Raw genomic sequence first — 25586 nt, forward strand, 5'->3', positions numbered from 1 at the left:
TAACGACAACTATCTCTTCTGTGGTTCTTGTCATGTTTTACTCTTCGCTGCCACAAGCTCCTGTGCAGCTTTCTTGGCTTTGACCATCTCCACCAATTCCTTATACCTCTTCATACAGTCCTTTTTGTAGCTGTGTGAAGAGCTGCATCTTTATTTTATTGGGCTTTCACTGTAGAAAGTGTCATGCTTTAGTCGTAAAATGCACAATACCTTCCATATGAGCTTAACTGCTCTCCTAGATGTTTTTAATGTTATATGATTGAAGTTGACATGATTCACCATCTCTGTAGACTATTGGGGTTTAAGTTGTCATTCATTAGAACAAAACTTCCATTTAACAAACATAAATAATTATTATAGTGGAAAATAATGGAGCAAAACGTGCAAAAATGCAATTCTGAGGTCAATGACCCCTCAAGGTCACCAGAGGTCAGTCAGAAAGTGGTTCCACGTCTGAAATCAAACCTTGGGGTGTGTAGATGATATTCTGAAAGTTTCATGCTTTAGTCATAAAATGCACAATACCTTCCATATATGAGCTTAACCGCCGCACTAATTGACGTTAAAATGAAAATGTACTTTTTAATATGTACTTTTTAATTGATAAGTATTTTAGTAATTTAGGACGGGAACCACTTTGGGGGGTTTTACCCTTCAAGACGGGAACCCATTTGGGGTTCTTGTTGCTCTGCAGTATACAGCAACATTACAATGTACATTTTTATAATATGTTTTCTTCAAAAAAGAGTAGGGTATCAGTGTATATGGGTATCTTCACATTTCTAAAGTTACAATTTAATGACTTACAACTATGTCAGTACTCATATCTGTACTGAGTACAAATTCGGAAAACATGCAGTTGAATAACATTTGTCCAGGAGAATCTATGCTCTGACTCAAGTACTTAGTCCGCCACTGCCACTGTCATTTTAACAGTGCTCTTTGTTTGACCTCTGACCCCATGTTGTGTTTTAGATCGTCATTCTTCAGCTTCTCTCACAGTGAGTCCAGACAGAAGTCAACACTTCATCAATGAGTCTTTCTCACTGATCTGTAAGGGAAACTCTACTGTTTGGACAGTGATGTATTTCACTGAGTACGGAGTCTGGGGCATAACTTGTTCATATACCACGTCAATGACCACATGCAAGGTCAGCAGCACCTATAAGATCAGCAGTGTGTTCTGGTGTCAGTCTGCATTTGGACTGAGAGAGTACAGCAATGCTGTCAACATCACAGTAGACAGTGAGTCCAGTTCATTCACTACATAAAAATACTGCAGCATTCTATCAACTCATTAAAAACCACACTGTTTAAAGGTATTGCAAGTGATTTTCTTTGGTTAAAATAAGTGTTAAATAGCTCTATATTCTGATAGTACTCATTGCTATAGCAAAGTCCTATATTTGTCACATACATTTCTGTTTGTTCTCCGCATTTGACCCATATCTTTGAGCGGAGAGCCGTAGCCATGCTCTGGAATCATTTGTAGTTGATCTAACCCCCCAATCCAACCCTTGATGCTGAGTGCCAAGCAGGGAGGCATTGGGTCCCATTTTTACAGTCTTTGGTATGACCCAACCGGAGATTAATCCCCGACCTCTCAGTTTCAGGGCGAACGCTCTTAACCACTAGGCCACTGAGCTGTAAAGTGTTTGTTCAGGAGTTGCCGTGTCGCTCCAGCTCTTTAGTAAACAGAAAATGTGTCCAATCAAGATAGAGAAAGTGATGACACAAATAAACAACAAATTTGGAACTGGAACACTATATAAAAATGAAACTGTAAATGGGTACTCTCACCTGATTTGCTGACAATTTGCAACCCACCTGAAAATATGTTTTCTGTATATTGAAGAGAGGGAGTGACTGAAGAAACATTCTAGATCAATGATTACTATCAGAAAAATTGTGCTTCTAAAAAAGGTTTTTGTTTAACAAAAATATATAATTTACTCTACCTTTTAAATGAGTTAATGCTGTGAATGCTAACATGTGGACTGCTTTACAGCTAGTTCTGTCATCCTGGTGAGTCCTGTTCAACCTGTGACTGAGGGACGTTCTGTCACTCTTCAGTGCAAACACAGAACAGTCTCGTCACTGTCCAACGTGGACTTTTATAGAAATGAAGAACTGGTCCAAACTAAAACCAACGGACAGATGATCATTCCTGCTGTATCTACATGTGACGAGGGATTCTACAAGTGTGTATATTATGGAGAAGAATCAGCACAGAGCTGGATGGCAGTAACATGTTAGTATACTACTGACAACTTTTTTCATATATTTACACAATATGCAAATTGTACGCAACACATTTACTTATTATTTTCTTTGTCGTAATTATATCTTACACATAGTGTAGGAATGTTGTCATACACTTGTTGACACAATTGCTACTCTAAAGGAGGAAGGGTTCAAACTAAAGCATATAACCATAAATGTTTTTCACTGAATTACTTCAATAATGTACTTTTAAACTTTGTTTGTAAACTATTACACAGTCGGCCAGTGGTCTCCCAAGCTCATGTAGTTGAATCACCTCAGGCATACACAACAGCCTGTCATGGATGTTAAAACTTAAAACAAGTTGTTCTAATACTAATCTATTTAAAAATCTATAGATCCTGAATCTCCTCCTACTGTGGAAAATGGTTCTCCACTTGCAGTGTTTCTGATTTCAGGATTTCTGGTTGTGATTCTGCTGTCAATCGTGCTGCTCCTGCTGTGTAGACACAAATCTCAAGGTGAGTAGCTAAGTACTAATACATTAGTGATATTTGGTTAAAATAGTGTTGATTTGTGTAACGATTTCGTTAACTTTCTAACAATAAACTTTTTGTTTTAATCAAAAAATAATAATCATTTACACCCCATTTAAAACCGAACAGCAACAATATTACAATAATATACTAATTATTATAGTAATGGTGCAAAGCTTTATGGTACAACTTTTTTTTCTTTTATTTACAGATCAACGTTTAGACAGGTAAGTGCTACTACATATTAGTCATCACCATGACAGCAGTTTACATCTTAATTGTTTATACATGTGACATGTCTGATCAATATTTTTGTCTTTTCACTTCAGACCGATTCAGTCTAAGGGAACCAATGAGGGCTCAGCTGCAGACCAAAGAACCAATCCAGGCTCAGTTTCAGACCAGAAGACCAATCCGAGTGGGGCCCCTGGTGATGTGTACACAAAGTTCTGACAAAAAATTAAAACTGAAACTTGAGTTTAATAAATCATCTAATAAATATAATGTAACCACTTAAACCCCATATGGTTTACCATAGTCCCTCTGGGTTCTATACTGTACTAGTGACTTTTCTGTTTTCTGTTATTGTGAGGAGGGCATTCACAGAAAATAACCGATCGAAAATAGTCAATGTGCTATTTTCTGCTAAAGCCTTCCCCGCAATAAGGAAGCTGGGGTTTAAGGGGTTAATAAATGTAAATGTAAAAGAAATCTCCTTAGTTGCTGACAACTGGTTCTAATTTTAACATAAATTAATGTCTAAGTTCAAATAAAAAAGAACTATTGAGACTTTATACATTTAATGTCCTTTTTCGAAGTTCAGTTGTGTTCGCTTTTCCTCATTAGCAGAATAATCTACTAAATCCAAATATTATTGAATTAGCAAAAAACAAGCACCATAATTAATGCTCATTTTGTTTACCTTTAGGTGAAAGAAGTGTCTATGAAGCAATCAAACACCCTTATGAAAATTATGAAAATGGTACCGTATATACATTTTTTTCAAACATCCAAACAAATGATTTTAATCTAGTTTCATTTGGTGTCATGGTGGAATAATTCATTTTTAGGAGAGTCATTTATTTGCAGGTTCTAATTAAATGGATTTGTAAGAAATGTTTTAGCAACCCCTGCTGAGCACAGTAACATTTCAGTGGGTTGAGTTGAATTCATAGGACAGTTTTTGAGCGGTGCACACCGTCTCCAATGAATAGATTTGTGTGTCCCTTTGTCTGTATGTGAGTTTGGAGTAGTACCTTTGACCCCTGGGGTCAGGAAGGGTCATTACAACCCTCAGGAACAGCTGTGCTTGACTCCGGATTGGGACACACACACACACACACACACACACACACACACACACACACACACACACACACACACACACACACACACACACACACACACACACACACACACACAGTTGCACCACTCAGTTTTTCAGACGGGGCAGTGATGTAAATAGGTTTTCAATGTAATGAGTCCCGGGATGCAGGGATAGTCTTTTAGATCAGTCCCAGGGACATTTTATGACGTTAGGAGTCATATTTTGCCATTTTTTACAAATTGCAGCATTTAACTCCCATTTCATTTTATATGGTTATAATGTGGTTATATTCATGTAGAAAACAGAAGAAGACATGATTATTATAACTAAAGCTAGCAAAATAAACTAGAATAAAAAACAGTAGTACAGTAGTGCATCCCGTGGATGCAGAGGTCGTTTTATTGCATTTTGGGATGCAAAATGCACCATATATTAATCTCTGAACGGCTCTGATTTTGTTTATTGTGTGACAGTGACATCACCTCGTTTACTTGCTTTAAAGCACAAGGACACTTTGGTAGAGGTCGGGGGTATACGTTGTTTACTATTATACCTTCTCCTGATGTAACTATAGTACAAATAGTCAGATACAATGTATTGCTCAGTTGCAAAATGTTTAATTCATAGTCCAAAAATATTATATACCATTGTATGATGAAACAGTCCTCAAAAACCACTTTTGTGGCATATAAATGAACACAAACAAAGCTTATTCTGACAATGATATATAATATCTGTCACGGTGTGTGTCAGGTGAGGACCCAGAAGCAGAACACGGCAGGCAGGCAGGCAGATCAAGTCCAGTATTTATTAACGACTAACAGGACATACAAAGGCAGGGACACAACATAACAAGAACTATAATCTGGCAAGGGAACACTGAACACTGGGATAGGTTTAAATACACAAGACTAACTAGACACAGGTGCAACAAAACTACAATCAACACATCATTGGCTGAGACTAAACAGGACACAGGGGAAATACAATTGCAGTTACAGACTGGTGAGACAAGGCAGGCAACAACAAATAGAGCAGACAGGAAACACTAGGAACATAACTACACAATAAAGGTACACAGTTCATGTCAATATCACAAAACCCAGTAAGGTTTGTTTGTTAAATTTGTTTTAAAGAAATATGAAGTCCTGTTGAGTTTACTATTTGAAGATTCGGATCCACAGATCCAGTCCGGGTTTTTTACATCCTTCTTCCACAGAAAATTCCTAAATTAACAAGTTGATATTGTTATTCAAAACAAACAGTTTGGCACATATTGTCAGAATACGCTTTGTTTGTGTTCAGACAAGAACCGTTCGACCAACTGACTACAAATGTGTCGCAGGCAACCCGAGGGAGCTTATTTGTCCAATTTAAATCGTTATGCTAGTTAATTCCTAACTCATTAATATTGGACTATTGTTTCATCATCATGACAAGTTAGCTAAACCACTAAACCAAACAAACCTCTACTAGTGTTAACTGTTGTTTTAACATGAAGAAAAATAAACTGACAAATAACTTCTACCGTGCCTGTATGTTTTTATTTGATTCAAATATTTATATCTAATTGTTTTTAATTTACAGAACCATTGTATATCACGTAAGTATACATCGATCTCTGTCTATTCATTAACATGACAGCAGTATATTATATCTTGTTCATGTCCTTTACGATAAATATTTATTGTATTTCAATTACAGGCCCATTGAGTATGATGGCACCAATCAGGGCTCAGCTGCAGAGCAGAGGACCAATCAAAGTGGGGGTACTGATCATGTGTACTGCCCACTGCAGCAAGGTCAGTCTTTAAACCAATCATGTTGGTTAAGGACGCTTCTGACAACTGGTTCTAATTTTAATATAAATTATTGTGATTAAATAAATAGAAAGCATTATTGAAATAACAATAAGCACCACATTAATACGTTTAATATTTACATTTAGGCAACACAGGTGTCAATGAAGCAATCAAACGCCCTAATGAAAATGATGAAAATGGTACCGTATATCCTTTTTTTCAAACATCCAAACAAATGATTTTAATCTAGTTTCATTTGATGTCATGGTGGAATAATTCATGTTAGGAGAGTCATTTATTTGCAGGTTCTAATTAAATGGATTTGTAGAAATGTTTTAGCAACCCCTGCTGAGCACAATTTACAATTTACAATTTAGGCATTTAGCAGACGCTCTTAATCCAGAGCGACTTACAATAGGCAAGAACAAAAAGCATGGGAATACATCACATATGTAAAAAAATGCATTTATCGCGAAACATGCGTAAGCTAAGACCGTGACTAGAACATATCTATATAATGACACTATACATATAAACTATAACTAGAACATATCTATATAATGACACTATACATATAAACTACACATATATGCTATACTATGCTGTACAGATATACTATGAAGTGCTATGACTACATACAATGCACTTATTGTGCTGTCTACATGACATGCTATAAGTCTGTTTCAAATGCTATATAAGTCTAAGAAGTGCTGTCTAAGGGGGTAGGGTAAGTGCTATGGGCCATGATGGAGTCTGAAAAGGTGGGTTTTCAGACTACGGCGGAAGATCGGGAGTGATGCTGCAGTTCTGATTGCAACGGGAAGTGCATTCCACAGTTTTGGGGCCAGAAGGGAGAAGAGTTTGGGACGTGTGGAGCGTTGTCCCGGCGTTTTTAGTGAGGGTACTTCCAGCTTCCCTGCGTTGGCTGATCTGAGTGCGCGGGAGGGTTTGTAGGGTTCAATCATGCTGGCAAGATATGGGGGAGCCATACCTTTGGTTGCTTTAAATGCCAACATCAGAGTTTTGTATTCTGTGCGGGCAGCGACCGGGAGCCAGTGCAGGGAGCGGAGCAGGGGGGAGACATGTGAGAATTTTGGCTGGTTGAAGACCAAGCGAGCTGCGGCATTTTGGATCAGTTGGAGAGGCTTCAGTGCACATGCTGGTAGGCCAGTAAGGAGAGAGTTACAGTAGTCAAGTTTTGACAGGACTGTTGTCTGGATTAGGAGCTGGGATGATTCCTGGGTGAGGAACGGTCTAATTCGTCGTATGTTATAGAGTGTGAACCTACAGGATCGAGTGACAGCTGTGATGTGAGTTTTGAACGAGAGCTGACTGTCCAGGACAACACCAAGGTTCCTGGCTGTTGGGACAGACGTTACCAGGGCGTTGTCTACGGAAATAGTTAGCTCCCGCATCGGGCAGGACTTAGCTGGGAAGAAGAGAAGCTCAGTCTTGTCTGGGTTCAGCTTGAGGTGGTTGGAGGACATCCACTGTGAGATGTCAGCCAGGCAAGCAGTGATGCGCTCTTCCACCTGGGTGGCAGAGGGGGGGAAGGATAGAAACAGTTGTGTGTCATCGGCATAACAGTGATAGGATATATTGTGAGCAGAGATGATAGTGCCAAGGGATTTAGTGTACAGTGAGAAAAGGAGGGGACCAAGTACAGATCCCTGTGGGACCCCAGTTTGGAGGGTTCGGGGGGATGATAACAGACCTTTCCAGGAGACCTGGTAGGTCCGGTCGGTGAGGTAAGAGGAGAACCACTTTAGTGCCGTCCCGCCGATGCCTAGATCCGCTAGGGTGTCTAGGAGCAGCTGGTGGTTCACTGTGTCAAATGCTGCTGATAGGTCTAGGAGAATCAGGACTGCAGAGTGGGAAGCAGCCTGGGCAGCATGTAGTGCTTCTGTGACTGCCAGCAGGGCAGTTTCTGTGGAGTGGGCTTTTTTGAATCCGGACTGGTTGGGATCTAGCAGGTTGTTATGTGAGAGATGGAGAGAGCTGGTTGGAGACAACACGTTCAATGCTTTTTGATAGAAATGAAAGGAGTGATACCGGTCTGTAGTTCTTGACATCTGAGGGGTCAAGGGTTGGTTTCTTGAGGAGTGGTGTTACTCTGGCTGACTTGAGGGCAGATGGGACGCAGCCTGAGGTTACTGAGGTGTTGATGATGGAGGTGATGAAGGGGAGCAGATCAGTAACATTTCAGTGGGTTGAGTTGAATCTCTGTTCATAGGACAGTTTTTGAGCGGTGCAGACTATTGTTTCATCATCATGACAAGTTAGCTAAACCACTAAACCAAACAAACCTCTACTAGTGTTAACTGTTGTTTTAACATGAAGAAAAATAAACTGACAAATAACTTCTACCGTGCCTGTATGTTTTTATTTGATTCAAATATTTATATCTAATTGTTTTTAATTTACAGAACCATTGTATATCACGTAAGTATACATCGATCTCTGTCTATTCATCAACATGACAGCAGTATATTATATCTTGTTCATGTCCTTTATGATAAATATTTATTGTATTTCAATTACAGGCCCATTGAGTATGATGGCACCAATCAGGGCTCAGCTGCAGAGCAGAGGACCAATCAAAGTGGGGGTACTGATCATGTGTACTGCCCACTGCAGCAAGGTCAGTCTTTAAACCAATCATGTTGGTTAAGGACGCTTCTGACAACTGGTTCTAATTTTAATATAAATTATTGTGATTAAATAAATAGAAAGCATTATTGAAATAACAATAAGCACCACATTAATACGTTTAATATTTACATTTAGGCAACACAGGTGTCAATGAAGCAATCAAACGCCCTAATGAAAATGATGAAAATGGTACCGTATATCCTTTTTTTCAAACATCCAAACAAATGATTTTAATCTAGTTTCATTTGATGTCATGGTGGAATAATTCATGTTAGGAGAGTCATTTATTTGCAGGTTCTAATTAAATGGATTTGTAGAAATGTTTTAGCAACCCCTGCTGAGCACAGTAACATTTCAGTGGGTTGAGTTGAATCTCTGTTCATAGGACAGTTTTTGAGCGGTGCAGACTATTGTTTCATCATCATGACAAGTTAGCTAAACCACTAAACCAAACAAACCTCTACTAGTGTTAACTGTTGTTTTAACATGAAGAAAAATAAACTGACAAATAACTTCTACCGTGCCTGTATGTTTTTATTTGATTCAAATATTTATATCTAATTGTTTTTAATTTACAGAACCATTGTATATCACGTAAGTATACATCGATCTCTGTCTATTCATCAACATGACAGCAGTATATTATATCTTGTTCATGTCCTTTATGATAAATATTTATTGTATTTCAATTACAGGCCCATTGAGTATGATGGCACCAATCAGGGCTCAGCTGCAGAGCAGAGGACCAATCAAAGTGGGGGTACTGATCATGTGTACTGCCCACTGCAGCAAGGTCAGTCTTTAAACCAATCATGTTGGTTAAGGACGCTTCTGACAACTGGTTCTAATTTTAATATAAATTATTGTGATTAAATAAATAGAAAGCATTATTGAAATAACAATAAGCACCACATTAATACGTTTAATATTTACATTTAGGCAACACAGGTGTCAATGAAGCAATCAAACGCCCTAATGAAAATGATGAAAATGGTACCGTATATCCTTTTTTTCAAACATCCAAACAAATGATTTTAATCTAGTTTCATTTGATGTCATGGTTGAATAATTCATGTTAGGAGAGTCATTTATTTGCAGGTTCTAATTAAATGGATTTGTAGAAATGTTTTAGCAACCCCTGCTGAGCACAGTAACATTTCAGTGGGTTGAGTTGAATCTCTGTTCATAGGACAGTTTTTGAGCGGTGCACACCGTCTCCAATGAATAGCTTTGTGTGTCCCTTTGTCCGTATGTGAGTTTGGAGTAGGACCTTTGACCCCTGCATGCAGGGGTCAAAGGAAGAGTCAGGAAGAGTCATTACAACCCTCAGGAACAGCTGTGCTTGACTCCAGATTGGGACACACACACACACAGCAGGGGCACACTTGAACTTCCATGCGCGGACAGAAGAAGCTGTGTTTTACGCCATTTCCGAGTTTTTAGACAGCTGGTGGATGGAAATGAAGCTCCACCTACGCGGCAGAATGCCACTGGGGCAAGCTTTTCCGGGAATCTGGCCGACGCGGCAATCTGCCGCGTGGGTGGAGCTTCATTTCCATCCACCAGCTGTCTAAAAACTCGGAAATGACGCAAAACACAGCTTCTTCTGTCCGCGCATGGAATCTAAAGTGTGCTCAGACCCCCCCCCCCCCCCCACACACACACACACACACACACACACACACACACACACATAGTTGCACCGCTCGGTTTTTTGTTTATTGTGTGACAGTGACATCACCTCGTTTACTTGCTTTAAAGCACAAGGACACTTTGGTAGAGGTCGGGGGTACGTTGTTTACTATTATACCTTCTCCTGATGTAACTATAGTGCAAATAGTCAGATACAATGTATTGCTCAGTTGCAACATTTTTTATTAATAATCCAAAAATAGAATTACATAGACTTCCAATGTATGATGAAACAGTCCTCAAAAACCACTCTTGTGGCACATAAATGAACACAAACAAAGCTGATTCTGACAATGATATAGAATATCACAAAACCCAGTAAGGTTTGTTTGTTAAATTTGTTTTAAAGAAATATGTAGTCCTGTTGAGTTTACTATTTGAAGATCCGGATCCACAGATCCAGTCCGTGTTTTCTTACATCCTTCTTCCACAGAAAATTCCTAAGATATTGTTATTCAAAACAAACGGTTTGGTACATATTGTCAGAATGCGCTTTGTTTGTGTTCAGTTATGTGCGATTTTTTTGTACGTACATGCGTCTGTAATCCACGTATCTCCAGAACCGTTCGACCAACTGACCAGTGACTACAAATTTGTCGCAGGCGACCCGAGGGACCGCAGTGCTTATTTGTCTAATTTAAATCGTTCCCAAGTATGCTAGTTAATTCCTAATTCACTAATATTGGACTATTGTTTCATCATCATGACAAGTTAGCTAAACCACTAAACCAAACAAACCTCTACTATTAGTGTCCTGTTATTTTAACACGAAGAAAAATAAACTTGTACTGGCCTGTATGTTTTTATTTGATTCAAATATTTATATCTAATTGTTATTCATTTACAGAACCATATTATATCACGTAAGTATACATGGATCTCTGTCTATTCATCAACATGACAGCAGTATATTACATCTTGTTCATGTCCTTTACGATAAATATTCATTGTATTTCAATTACAGGCCCATTGAGTATGATGGCACCAATCAGGGCTCAACTGCAGAGCAGAGGACCAATCAAAGTGGGGGTACTGATCATGTGTACTGCCCACTGCAGCAAGGTCAGTCTTTAAACCAATCAATCACGTTGGTAACTGGTTCTAATTTTAATATAAATTATTGTGATTAACTAAATAGAAACCATTATTGAAATAACAATAAGCACCACATTAATATGTTTAATATTTACCTTTAGGCAACACAGGTGTCTATGAAGCAATCAAACACCCTAATGAAAATGATGAAAATGGTACCGTATATACTTTTTTTCAAAGATCCAAACAAATGCAAGTTCTAATTAAATGGATTTGTAAGAAATGTTTTAGCAACCCCTGCTGAGCACAGTAACTTTTCAGTGGGTTGAGTTGAATCTCTGTTCATAGGACAGTTTTTGAGCGGTGCACACCGTCTCCAATGAATAGCTTTGTGTGTCCCTTTGTCCGTATGTGAGTTTGGAGTAGGACCTTTGACCCCTGCACTGCATGCAGGGGTCAGGAAGAGTCATTACAACCCTCAGGAACAGCTGTGCTTGACTCCAGATTGGGACACACACACACAGCCTGGGCACACTTGAACTTCCATGCGCGGACAGAAGAAGCTATGTTTTGCGTCATTTCCGAGTTTTTAGACAGCTGGTGGATGGAAATGAAGCTCCACCCACGCGGCAGAATGCCACTTGGGCAAGCTTTTCCGGGAATCTGGCCGACGCGGCAACCTGCCGCGTGGGTGGAGCTTAATTTCCATCCACCAGCTGTCTAAAAACTCGGAAATGACGCAAAACATAGCTTCTTCTGTCCGTGCATGGAATCTAAAGTGTGCTCAGACACACACACACACACACACACACACACACACACACACACACACACACACACACACACACACACACACACACACACACACACACACACACACATAGTTGCACCGCTCCGTTTTTTGTTTATTGTGTGACAGTGACATCACCTCGTTTACTTGCTTTAAAGCACAAGGACACTTTGGTAGAGGTTGGGGGTACGTTGTTTACTATTATACCTTCTCCTGATGTAACTATAGTACAAATAGTCAGATACAATGTATTGCTCAGTTGCAACATTTTTAATTAATAATCCAAAAATAGAATTACATAGACTTCCAATGTATGATGAAACAGTCCTCAAAAACCACTCTTGTGGCACATAAATGAACACAAACAAAGCTGATTCTGACAATGATATAGAATATCACAACCCAGTAAGGTTTGTTTGTTGAGTTTACTATTTGAAGATCCGGATCCACAGATCCAGTCCGGGTTTTCTTACATCCTTCTTCCACAGAAAATTCCTTGTTATTCAAAACAAACGGTTTGGTACATATTGTCAGAATGCGCTTTGTTTGTGTTCAGTTATGTGCGATTTTTTGTACGTACATGCGTCTGTAATCCACGTATCTCCAGAACCGTTCGACCAACTGACCAGTGACTACAAATTTGTCGCAGGCGACCCGAGGGACCGCAGTGCTTATTTGTCTAATTGAAATCGTTCCCAAGTATGCTAGTTAATTCCTAACTCACTAATATTGGACTATTGTTTCATCATCATGACAAGTTAGCTAAACCACTAAACCAAACAAACCTCTACTATTAGTGTCCTGTTGTTTTAACACGAAGAAAAATAAACTTGTACTGGCCTGTATGTTTTTATTTGATTCAAATATTTATATCTAATTGTTATTAATTTACAGAACCATATTATATCACGTAAGTATACATAGATATTCATCAACATGACAGCAGTATATTACATCTTGTTCATGTCCTTTACGATAAATATTTATTGTATTTCAATTACAGGCCCATTGAGTATGATGGCACCAATCAGGGCTCAGCTGCAGAGCAGATGACCAATCAAAGTGGGGGTACTGATCATGTGTACTGCCCACTGCAGCAAGGTCAGTCTTTAAACCAATCAATCACGTTGGTGAAGTACACTTCTGACAACTGGTTCTAATTTTAATATAAATTATTGTGATTAACTAAATAGAAAGCATTATTGAAATAACAATAAGCACCACATTAATACGTTTAATATTTACCTTTAGGCAACACAGGTGTCTATGAAGTAATCAACCCCCCTGATGATGATGGTACAGTATACTTTTTAAATGAAACATTACTGCGCATGCGAACGGGGGATGACTGGACATTTTTTTTATTTAAGCCTGATTGTTTGATGCCTATACGTTACAATGTTACGTGCCTATGTTACGTTTATCAACTGTATCTTGGTTCTGATACCTTTACTTTTTGAAATAAATACTGCGAAAGGGGTTGAATCCACTACTTGTTGACGGGCTCGACCCAGCTAGACTCCCATTTCTACCAGTGCACGGATAGCTTTCCTCGGAACCTCATCTCGGAGCTAAAGCGTAGCAGCGTAGATATAGCTAGAGGTTCCAAACGGAGCTAGGAATATATCAAACTATACTTGTCAGACTAAAACTTACTATATTTCTCTCTTCCCTATCCTTATCCTATATGTTCAGCAGTGCTTAGTAATTTAATATTCAGTAACAGTGTAACAGATATCAATAAAGCTACAGCATCCATTCAACAAAACAACAGATATGGTGAAAATTCTTTAATTCGGTCGGAATTTAAATTGTCTTTTTTCCAGAAGCATTTTTTTTTAATCTGAAACTATTTATGCTTATAACCAGCGTCATTTCAGAAATAAAAATTGGGAGTGACAAAAATAAGTTGCCCCGTTTTGATATAGCTAAAATAGTGGATCTACAAGCTCAAAGTGCGTTGTAGATCGCTATTGTGAGGACTTTTCCTGATTTCTGGATCAAAGTATATCCCTTTACCCGAACTACATGCTTTTACCCATTCTGGGCGGGAACCCCTTTTGGTGTTTTAAGCATTATTTTATACTTTAGCTATTGAAAAATAGCAGATCTACAAGCTTATAGCACGGCACCAAGCGCCACGCTACGATCTGCAGATCTAGATCTGCTATTTTGGAAAAATCGTGAAAATGTGGCGCAAATCTTTAAATATATTCTTTCAGAGCAAACATTTTTTACTTCTGGGGGGGGGGGGTTATAGTGCATTTAGTGCATTTGCAAGGATTAAAATGCACCTACGTATTGCGGCACAACTGCCTGCCATATGAGGTATAGGCCTATCCACCCGATGCCAAGAATGAACGATAACCCACCTTTTGAAACATTATTAATAAGAAAAGGAGTTGAAGACCATCCTGAGCACATTTACTTTAAACTGTCCAGTTTTCCACTTTATCGCATATACCCCCTGATGTACCTCTGCATACCTGAATTTGAGGTTAAATATGAATTATTACCATTTACCATCCCCTGAAACCCCAAATGACACCCATGTTTACAACGAGGAAAGGGATAGGTCACGCCCTGCGGCCCTAATGACTTTTTTTCTATCGATTACTCACCCCATAGAGACTTGAATTCATGGATATTTTTTTCCCTTTTGACGCATTCAGTGGTTCCGTATGGAGACACACATTGTCTCCTTTGTGTCTCATATAGGGAACCACTGCTATCATCAAATTATTGGCCTAGGAATGTGAAAAAAACTACAAAAATATCCATGAATTCAAGTGAGTAATCCATATTTTTGGGGGGTGAACTAGCGTAATCAAACTATGTAAAATAGAAACTTTTCAACCAGTATTCTTATGTCATATACTGTTTGTACAAATTACAACACTGATTCCACAATCAATTATATTTTGAGTGCTTGTTGAGAGAATTACAACTGAACAGATTTATTTGTGATGTGTTGAGTTGGAATGAAAATGGAACTTAATGTGTGAATACACTTCCACACTTACAGAAATACACTACATTTTATATATTGCATGATTAATAACACAGCAGGCTATCCTGTTTTAAATTATTTACTGTAACTCTGTTTGATTTCTTTAGATGTAGCCGTGGAGGAATACCCAACACCACACGGGCCCTAAAAACAAGGCTCCCAACATGGTTGGGCCACTGCTTGGCCTTACTCCTACAACTCACCTTACCCCTCCTCATTTTGATAGGTTGGGGTGGCTCTCAGGGTAGAGTACAGCAACTTGCAACGGTCACAAGACACTCTATACACCACAAAGACACCCGTGTACCTGTCAAACCTACTTCCAAAATGTCAACGCTGTCCACAATCACAACACCAAAGGGAGGTTCACTAATCACGTTCAACCCAGATTTGGCTCAAACAAAGGGTGACATTTGTTCTCCCCCTATGCCACAAAAATGAGGAATGCCCTACCAGCAGTCGTAAAGGAATGAATCCCTACTGTTGTTCAAAACAGCTCACAAAGAGGACTTACATGTCTCTGCAATTCGAAACTGGCCCGGTAAAAAAGCAAAGCCTTTTGATTAATATTGAGTGATTGAATACTGTATTAGTCAGAGATGTCTTGGTACAGTAAGATGTTCAGTGGTGGATTGAAGCAAGGCCTTTAAGTGATGCAGTGTAGGCCTTTTGGGCACCAACCACAGGGGGGCACCATGTTGCATGTTTTATTTTTCTATTTTTATTATTATTTGTTTTTACTTGTTAGTTGCACTTTGTCAATGGTGTGTGTGTGTGTGTGTGTGTGTGTGTGTGTGTGTGTGTGTGTGTGTGTGTGTGTGTGTGTGTGTGTGTGTGTGTGTGTGTGTGTGTGTGTGTGTGTGTGTGTGTGTGTGTGCTTGTAATGCATTTATGACCGTTATTTTTTACCAGATGTCCAGGGGAAAACTGTATAATTATGGATATTGTGAGACCGTTTAAAATCCTAGTGCTCTGCTTAGAGCGGCTCTATCTAACCTCTGCTTTCTGACCATGTTGATCTTGACAGCACCTTTTGATTTAGTTTTAGCCATAGTCCTTTGAATAAAATCTTTGTCATCTGCCAAAAGTGCATGCCTACATGCACTTACTTTCTCTGAGCATAGGACATATAGGCCTACTGTATGTGTACTAAATGTATGTGAATTTCGGCGTGCTGCATTAAAATGTATTTGATAAAAACATGTTATGATATGTATGCATGCCATGATGTTGGATAAAGGATTGTTGGTGCCCGGGTCCAAGCACCGGGCACCATGGAAAAAGTACCTGCTCTAGCTGTTAATCTAAATTAATGCACATTTCAGATGTGTGACTAAAAATGTATTAATAGAAAATTAAAGCTAATTTTCATTCATTCCATTCATTCATTCATTCATTCCATTCATTCATTCGTTGGCTCGTTTAAAGAAGAAGCACAGCCAGTAAGGACAAGCAATAATTGCACAGCAAAATCCTTAGTGATAATTGAACCATTACTAGAAGGGTCCATTTGGTTCCATTTCTACCGAGCGTATAGTTGTGATTATAGTGACAGGTGTGTACCCAGGGTGGGTCATCTGTCATTCCAGCAGAGTGTACGGCAGGTATGGCAGCCATCTTGAGCGTGTGCGTGCATGAACAAAAATCAGAAACAAAAGTCCATTCCATAAGAAAAACATTACCTCATTATCTTATTTTCTAGGCAAAGAAGCATTTTGGAGCTATAGTTTTACAGTTAGTAATTAGAATCAGGTTGTGGTCAGTGGTCAGGATTTGTCATTTAGGCATTAGGTTTAGGGTTACTTTCAAGTGCATGGAGGTATTGTAAAGGTGATCGTCACAGTACGGTATGTGGCACCTACCCCGGTAACAATGACAGAGATTAACACTGCTTTCCATTCTTGTCATGTTTGGAATGACTCACTTTACTACTACTACATCCCAGACACACCTTAACCAGGCCGGCCCCACCTCTGTGGAGAATGCAGTCTATGGACATGACAAAAGGTGTGAAGGCATTCTCTTTTCACGTCTGCCCTCCCATCCCCTAATTAGACTTATATATACAGTACAGTAATATAGAAACGAGTCGCCATGCTTAATCATTCGGGTCGTGGCCCCGAGCTGTTGTTGCAAACGTCTCTGTTTTAACCTTTTCCTTTCCATTGTGATGTTGTGTGAAGGGTTGAACCTTGCAGAAACTCCCATAACCCAAAACCTTCCAGAACCATTGGAGTTCTCTGATATTTATGTTTTGTTTTTGTTTAATTTCACTTTTCAAATATGAATGAATGAATGAATGAATGAAGCAAAGTTCTTTGTTTACCCAGGGTAAGTGGACTAAGCTCGAGATGCTTGTTTACAGCCACGCCCTGCTCATAGAACATTTCATGGTTGGGGTTCAATGCCTTGCTCAAGGGCACTTCAGCGGTGGTAATTTTAACGTGCCGGTCCGGGGATTCGAACTGGCGACCTTCCGGTATCAAGACCGCTCCGCAAACCGTTCGGCCACCGCTGCCTTAATCAATGAATCAATGAATACCGGTACATAAATAAATGTAATTTTCCAAAAGTATCTGATCAACAAGCTGCTGAGCAGTGCCCAAATTACCCTCATCTGAACCAGATTTGATTTGTATGGAAACAAATCAAATAGCCGTTAGGTACGTTTCCACGGCACACGGTTCTCTAAGTTCTTTAGTGGAAATGAGCACCAAAGTATATCCTGCATTACATATATGATTGAGCCAACATACAGTATAAGTGTATACAGGGTATACACACATACAGTAGTGTATACAGGGTATACCTGCACATTTTTGAAGTATCAATTTAACGACTTTAGGACCTTTTTAATATGAAATCGACCTGAAATGTTTGGGAACCTTTGATCTACTGATGAGTATATAACTACAACTATAACTACACCAATCTTTGTACAGCTTTGTATGCACAAAGGAAAAACCTTTGCCTTGCATTTTTCACATATGCCTGTCATAGCTGACTGGCAGATCTTTGCAAAACACATTTCTTTATTACTCGTACAGATTTTATCCATACATCATGCAAATTGGTGTAACTATCTCTATAGTCATGTGATCATCACAGATCTGTTTAATATGATTAAGGATTACTGTGATTATGGTAAACATATCACACATACCATAATTCACTGGCAAAAAAAAAAACCTTTAAAAAGAAAAAAGCAAATCTGAATTATTTCACGGACCCCCTGGCTATGCGTCTTTGGGAACCACTGACCTATAATCAACACTAGTTAGACTTTAATATATTAGCGCCCCTCACTTCACACAGGTGTGATTTTTGAGTGGTGCAAACCACTCCAACAACTGGCTTTGTACCCGTGTACCCGTGTTTGTTCGTACCAAAAAAACGAGCATGGTTGCTATGGTTAGCAACCAAAAAAACGAGTATGGTTGCTATGGTTAGTATGTGACGTAAATGTGTAGTTGCACCACTCAGTTCACACGGGTGTGATTTTATTATATTATCCTTTATCTTCTATAATAAGAATGTATCTTTACTTTAAATGTGCAAAATGTTTGCGTATGTGTGTGCATGTGCGAGAGTAATGCTATCCTTCACACAGATCTATAGTTGTCTTAAACTTTGCTTGCGTATCGCAAAGGACTAGTGAAGATGTGGTGCCTGGCGTGAAGCCGGTTAGATCGGTGGTTGTCCAGAACTGCCAATCTGATCAACATGCCAAAATATGCATATGGGCATCTCCATAATATGGGAATAAAAGGGACAAGGTTAGACAGATACAGAGATCTCAATGTATTGGCATAAATGGGACGCAGTCAGACAGATGGGTACAAAGGGTACTCTGACAACAGCTACAATGGGTACAAACCAGGGACGTGCCGAGAATGTTAGCGAGGCAGGGGCTGAAATTCCATAAAAGGGCACTTTTGGCAATACATAGCGGATCTACAAGCTCTCAACGAATAGCCTTTCGACGCATTGAGAGCTTGTAGATCAGCAATTCTCAGGGAACACTCTTTAGCTACTGGAAATGCGGCATACAACATGGATTTCTACACAGAGGACAAATTCTTTCAATGTAAAATGCTGTATTCAAGTTCAGGAGAGTTCGGAAAAAGGCAATTCTCCTGAATGCTGCCTTCGGTATATGGCTGGGATTTCATTTCTTTGACCATAGTAAAAGCATGGTTTGGAGAGAGCTGCTTCTTTACAGACAGGTTGTCCAGAGCTGCGTTCTGACTGATGTAGCCATATATGGGCATTATCTCTATGACATCAGGGACATATGGGTTTAAGAAACAGATAGAGATCTCCGTATATGGGCATGAAAGGGACACAGACAGTTGGGTACAACAGATATTGCATAACCAGATGGATTTCTTATTCCCAACCTGTAATGTCTGTGTGTGTCTGGTTTTTGAGGAGCGTTAGCCCCTCCTATGTCCAGCTTTGAGGGTCTGTGTAAACACAAACATTGAAGACAAAAGTGAGGACGCAAATTGTGATTGGCCAGAATGAGATGATGTATGATAATGTATGATGATAAGAGCACCCTTCACTTCACACGGGTGTGATTTTTATGCATACCCATTACCCACACCCCAAATGGATTTGGGCTGAACCTTTCCTTAGTGGTGATGATCTGGGGGAATGGGCCATGGCCTTGGGGAATGTTTTGAAATGTGTGTTATAATACGTCAATGATGACCACTTTTTAGCACATTCTAAATTGCATTAGCTCAAACTTTTATAGAGAAACTCTAGTCTGTTTGCAAGGGGTCGGGGGACATGTACTCAGTCTACAATGTAATCCCACAGATTCTTATCATAGCCTTCGTGCACATGCTGTATCAGTGCTCTTCGCCTGCTCTCACAGTAACGGCCCTTATCTTGTACTTTCTGCCTGATGTCCTGCAGGGAATCCTCAGAGATTTTCCGCTCCAGGTAGCCAGACAGCACATCGGTGGCGTTTTCCAGATCCGCCTGGTTGTTCTCGAATATAATGGACTGGTTGTTCTTCCTGAGATAGAAGGCAAAGGCGTAGGTGTACATGAGTGTGGAGCGGCACTTTCCCAGCACGTCCACAGCCGTCTTCAGGAACCTAACGTTGATCCAGGAGGTGTTTTGCTTCATGTTTAACTCCATCTTCTGCTTGATGTCAGCATAGAGATTGTGCTCAAAGCGCAGGCCCTGCATGTGGTTCATGTAACGGTTAAAATAGAACAGGTACCTCTCCAAGGCTGCCTTGGATTGACCTACTCTGGCAGCCTTGCTGCCATCATCATCATCATAACGATTGCACTTATGGATACCTACTGCACTGTGTGCCATTTGACGCAGGCAGACCCAACAGAACTCAAAACTGCAGCTTCGCTTCCCACACTGTATCCAATTGCAGCCACCGTTTTTTTCGAACGGCGTCTGGCATTTTGGACAGTCCTTGGTATTTGCTTCAATCCAGTTTGCAGTTTCACTGTCATCGTTACACTTCTTGCTCCATTTCTTCAGCAGCTTGCAACTGATAGGATCGTGGCACTTTTCTCCACAGCTGAAGCAGAACTCATGGCCACATTTGCACTGCACAGGCCTGTCATCTGGATGTTGGACTTTGATGACATGATGGCAGCCAGGTGCAGGACACCACTTTAACAGTCGGTTACACTCTACAAAACTATTTGTGATTAAATGCTGGTACTTCAACTTCACCTTTGAATCTGTTATGAGACGCATGACTGTGTTGTCATCGACCAATATGTCACATTTGTGAGAAGGACAAGAAATGGTCTGTCCCTTTCCTTCTTTCGTGATTTTGTCGGTCAAGTAATATCCCCAGCACTCCATACAGAAGTTGTGTCCACACTCCAGGCCTGTGAAGTAAGTGTTGGGGTAGTCCAGATAGCAGATCTGACATGGGACATCCTGTCCAGTTGATGTCATGTTGATCGGAGGACGGGTCTGCAAGTTCTTACTGGGATTGACCACATGACACTCGGAGAACAGCTTCTCCAGGTTTCCATCAAAGTACCTTTCCATCAGCTTCTCTTTATCCCAGTTGAAGTGACTGAGAAAGATGCGCGTGATTGTCACAGGGTTCTGGATGACCTCGTTGACCTCCTGGATACACTCCACCATGTGCTGGACGAGCTGCTCAGTGGTCAACACTTCATGGTGGTAGTCGTCCTCGTGCCGCGGTCTGTGTTCACTTCCACAAGCATCGTCACTCTCGTCGTCCCATTCCCTTCCGTCCACCATGGTGCCAATGAGATCCGACTCTTCGAGGTCTTCATCATCCATCTCTGCCTCCTCTTCCTGAATCAGTTGACTTGTCTCATCCCATTTGTTCCTCATCTCACTCCTGTCTCCGCTGAGGGCTGCAATCAACCGGTAGTTTGTTGTGTTCTCTAATTCCTCCAAAGTTTCCATTGTCAGGATTGCTGTCCGTGGCTAGGGGACCCAGCTCCAAATATTTTATTGACTCTTCTTGAGAAAGAAGATTTTATGATTAAATAAGTGCTGACACGTTTATTTATATCTGTGAACTCTCTGCATTTGGTGCATCACAGCTACAGTAGCCTACATGCTCAGTGGAGAGTATTTTGATGCCATTATGATTGCCATATGGTAGCAAACGAATCAGACTACGTCACACTCATGTCACCATGACTCAGTCACAACCATATAAGGAGTTCATAGTAAAGATATAACTAAATATGTGTGAGCATGAGTGTGTTGTCTAACTAACATGTGTGTCATCATGGCATCGGGCACCAATCATTCAGCTCCTTATATGGGCACAAAAGGGGGCATGCCCATATATGGACATACTGATGTCAGGGATCTCCATATATGGGCGTAAAAGGGACGACTGACAGATACAGAGATCTCCATATATGGGCATATCAGGCCCATATGAGATGTTTTATACCAAGCCTATCTCCCATACATACTGTAATAGAACACAATCACTTCTGTATTTAACCCTGCGTTGCTGTATCATTTGAAACGGCATTAATACAGAAAAAAATCACACCTGTGTGAAGTGAGGGCCACTCTTATCATCGTACATTATCATACCTCATACCTCACAATTTTCGTCTCACCTTCGTCATCAATGTTTGTGTTGCGCAATGTTTGTGTTTACACTATGACTAAAATTTTCCATTCATTGGAATTTAATGTTTGTGGACACACACTAAAAGCTGGACATAGGACGCTGGGGCTCCACCGAACGCATGCGTGTGTGTGTGCGTGCGTGCGTGCGTGCGTTCAAAAAACGAACCGGGGCAATTTTAAAGCAGTCACGCAACGCAACGCAACGCAGGCAGTGGAGCCACCCTTCATTGATTAAAAAGGGAACATTCCCTGACGGTGACGGTCGGAGACGCAACGCTGACGCGTCCAGTGGAGCCCCGGCGGGAGGGGCTGGAGCCCCGGCGGGAGGGGCCCTCAAAAAAATCATAGTTTACATTATATTTCTAAGCTAGTGGGGTTCAAATGAATATAGTTCAATTGCCGTGGGTTACTTTTTGCAGCCCTGTGTTGCTTATTACAGCTGTGGGTTACTTATTGCAGCCCTGTGTTGCTTATTACGGCCGTAGGTTGCTTATTACAGTCGTGGGTTGCGTATTGCAGCCCTGTGTTGCTTATTACAGCCGTGGGTTGTGTATTACAGCCCTGTGTTGCTTATTACAGCCGTAGGTTGCTTATTACAGCCGTAGGTTGCTTATTGCAGCCGTAGGTTGCTTATCACAGCCGTGGGTTGCTTATCACAGCCGTGGGTTGCTTATTACAGCCGTGGGGTGCTTATCACAGCCGTGGGTTACTTATTGCAGCCCTGTGTTGCTTATTACATCCGTAGGTTGCTAATTACAGCCGTAGGTTGCTTATTGCAGTTGTGGGTTGCTTATTACAGTCGCTTGTTGCTTATTGTAGGTTGTTTATTACAGCCGTAGGTTTATATGATTTTTTATGTGATCACTATATATATATATATATATATATATATATATATATATTAAAATATAAAATATATTAAAAAATTATATAAATCATATAAAAATATTTTTATATGATTTTGTATGTTGCTTATTTTTATTGATGAAAAAAAGCGATAAAGAAAAGCGATTAAGTAAAGCGATGAAAAAAAGCGATGAAAAAAAGCGATGAAAAAAAGCGATAAAGAAAAGCGATGAAAAAAAGCGATGAAAAAAGCGATAAAGAAAAGCGATGAAAAAAAGCGATGAAAAAAAGCGATGAAAAAAAGCGATAAAGAAAAGCGATAAAAAAGTTGTGGGTTGCTTATTACAGCCACGCGTTTCTTATTGCAATCGTAGGTTGTTTATTGCAGCCGTGGGTTGATTATTACAGCAGTAGGTTGCTTATCACAGCCGTGGGTTACTTATTACAGCCCTGTGTTGCTTATTACATCCGTAGGTTACTTATTGCAGCCCTGTGTTGCTTATTACAGCCGTGGGTTACTTATTGCAGCCCTGTGTTGCTTATTACATCCGTAGGTTACTTATTGCAGCCCTGTGTTGCTTATTACAGCCGTGGGTTACTTATTGCAGCCCTGTGTTGCTTATTACGGCCGTAGGTTGCTTATTACAGTCGTGGGTTGCGTATTACAGCCCTGTGTTGCTGATTACAGCCGTGGGTTGCTTAAAAAGCGATGAAAAAAAGCAGTTGTGGGTTGCTTATTACAGCCGTGCGTTGCTTATTGCAGCCGTGGGTTGATTATTACAGCAGTAGGTTGCTTATCACAGCCGTCAATTGGAATGTATATGGTTGAAGGTGTACCCTGGCCTAGACTGAAACAATAGTAAAATGTGGAGTGATACTGTAAATAATATCATTGAGGTAGTGGATGATATAGTCAAGTCATTGCAGGTCAATAGCCTACTATTTTAAAAGGTTTAAAAACAGGTGGCTAGCGCACATCCAGTCCCTGACTGGTGCTGGACAAAAGGTTTATGCATAGAGAAGAAAGAAGTCTCCACAGTGTTTTTCTATCTATAAATGCACCATGTCTCTGTCTGTCTGTCTGTCTGTCTGTCTGTACAGCTGTACAGCTGTAATGCACGTAACTGGAGAATCGGTCGCCCCATCGACTTCAAATTTGACACGCATGTGCCCGGTGTCGAGTCGGTCGGACCCACGGTTGTCCAGAACCGCCACAAAAGGCCTCTGCCCAAGCTCTGCAGAGGGCCCCTGCCCAGGGTCCATATATGGAGCTGGCCTGTTCTGACATCACAACACTCCATATTTGGGCATGCCTGACACATAACTCCATATTGGAATAAAGGGACACAAAGAGACAGATACAGAAATCTCCATATATGGGCATAAAAGGGACACAGACAGATGGGTACTCTCCAACTTCCATCGTTACTGACTCGCTACAGCCGGGCACCGGTCTAGTCTTCTATATCTACAAATACGTCAAGTCTGCGTACTGTAATTCATGTAACTCGAGAACCGTTCGCCCCACTGACTTCAAATTCGACACACGCGTTCCACACCCCCATGGAGTGCAGTGCCCGGTGTTGAGTCCGTCGGACCCACGGTTGTCCAGAACCGCCAAAAGGCCTCTGTCTGGACAGGCCCCTGCCCAGGCTCCATATATGGAGCTGGCCTGTTCTGACATCACAAATATGTTCTGACATTTGATTCCACATATAGACTCCATATTTGGGCATGCCTGACAAAGAACTTCACATATGGGAAAAGGGACACATACATAATAACTGGGTGGGGCATGCATTTCCAACTTGCATCGTTCCATGTAGGCCAGTGTCCAATGGGCACCACTCGAGTTATATTAAAACACCGACATTCAATGAGACACAACGTTTCGGCCGTAGCTGGCCTTCATCAGGTGACAATCACTGACAATGACAACCTCCCTTATATTGCCTCGCATGACTGACACTGAGACAGGGCAGGTAATTGTTACAAATAAACACCCAAAGTGAAATGATTATGAAACAACCACCACAACAAACACGTTCCAGAAAAAACTTGCTGGTATTGAGCCTATTACATTATGTTTTTAAGAGTTATTTTTTTTATATATTTTTAAATATTCTAAAGATTTTACAATTATTATAATTTTTTAAAAGAAAACCTTTAAAACTTTTGGTACCAAAAGTGCTTAGAGTTTGGGCAGTCTGCTCCAAGTAATGGTTAAAAATCAATCAGAACGTTTTTGGCTGGGGACCCCCGGAAATGCTTTGACCATGTCTCGCCTGACTTAAGGTACTTACAAGAGCACATTCAATGGCAATGAAAGCAACACAATATTTCACAATATTTCACATAAATTGCATGCTGCGTTCATGATTTGATGGCCAGTAAAGCCATCATCACAGGGGAAGCGGTTTATTGCTTCCTCACGCATCGCAACGTGACGTGCTTTGTAAATCTGCTATTTTCAAATAGCCAGAGTATATTTTTGCTGTGGACTCTCTGGAACTCCCTCAAGGACCTGTGGGGGTCCCCAGACCCCAGTTTG

At 40.4% G+C, this 25586-nt stretch overlaps 2 protein-coding genes across 4 annotated transcripts; one reads left to right on the forward strand and one right to left on the reverse strand.

Annotated features, from left to right (window-relative positions):
* The first annotated feature begins 767 nt into the window (after positions 1-767).
* LOC306936686 (uncharacterized protein) lies at positions 768-16442 on the forward strand. Of its 3 annotated transcripts, none has more exons than XM_079520288.1 (22): positions 768-1245; positions 2009-2251; positions 2622-2744; positions 2971-2986; positions 3089-3189; positions 3688-3741; positions 5674-5689; positions 5791-5888; positions 6035-6088; positions 8315-8330; positions 8432-8529; positions 8676-8729; positions 9119-9134; positions 9236-9333; positions 9480-9533; positions 11080-11095; positions 11197-11294; positions 11429-11482; positions 12952-12967; positions 13061-13158; positions 13309-13353; positions 15175-16442. In XM_079520288.1, the coding sequence occupies exons 1-22, from the start codon at positions 1083-1085 to the stop codon at positions 15213-15215; spliced, it is 1572 nt and encodes a 523-aa protein (XP_079376414.1). In that variant the 5' UTR covers positions 768-1082; the 3' UTR covers positions 15216-16442. The 3 variants fall into 3 exon arrangements, with proteins under 3 accessions (XP_079376414.1, XP_079376415.1, XP_079376416.1); XM_079520289.1 differs by having other exon boundaries at positions 9489-9533; XM_079520290.1 differs by having other exon boundaries at positions 2667-2744.
* A 3428-nt stretch (positions 16443-19870) lies between these two features.
* Positions 19871-21499, reverse strand: LOC306937097 (E3 ubiquitin-protein ligase arih1-like; the record flags this gene model as incomplete). The annotated part of the gene is made up of 1 exon (XM_079520765.1): positions 19871-21499. One exon carries the CDS (start codon positions 21497-21499, stop codon positions 19871-19873), a length of 1629 nt encoding a protein of 542 aa, XP_079376891.1.
* Between the last annotated feature and the right edge of the window lie 4087 nt (positions 21500-25586).

This window comes from Electrona antarctica, assembly GCF_951216825.1.
Source record: "Electrona antarctica genome assembly, chromosome: 14".
Taxonomy (NCBI): domain Eukaryota; kingdom Metazoa; phylum Chordata; class Actinopteri; order Myctophiformes; family Myctophidae; genus Electrona; species Electrona antarctica.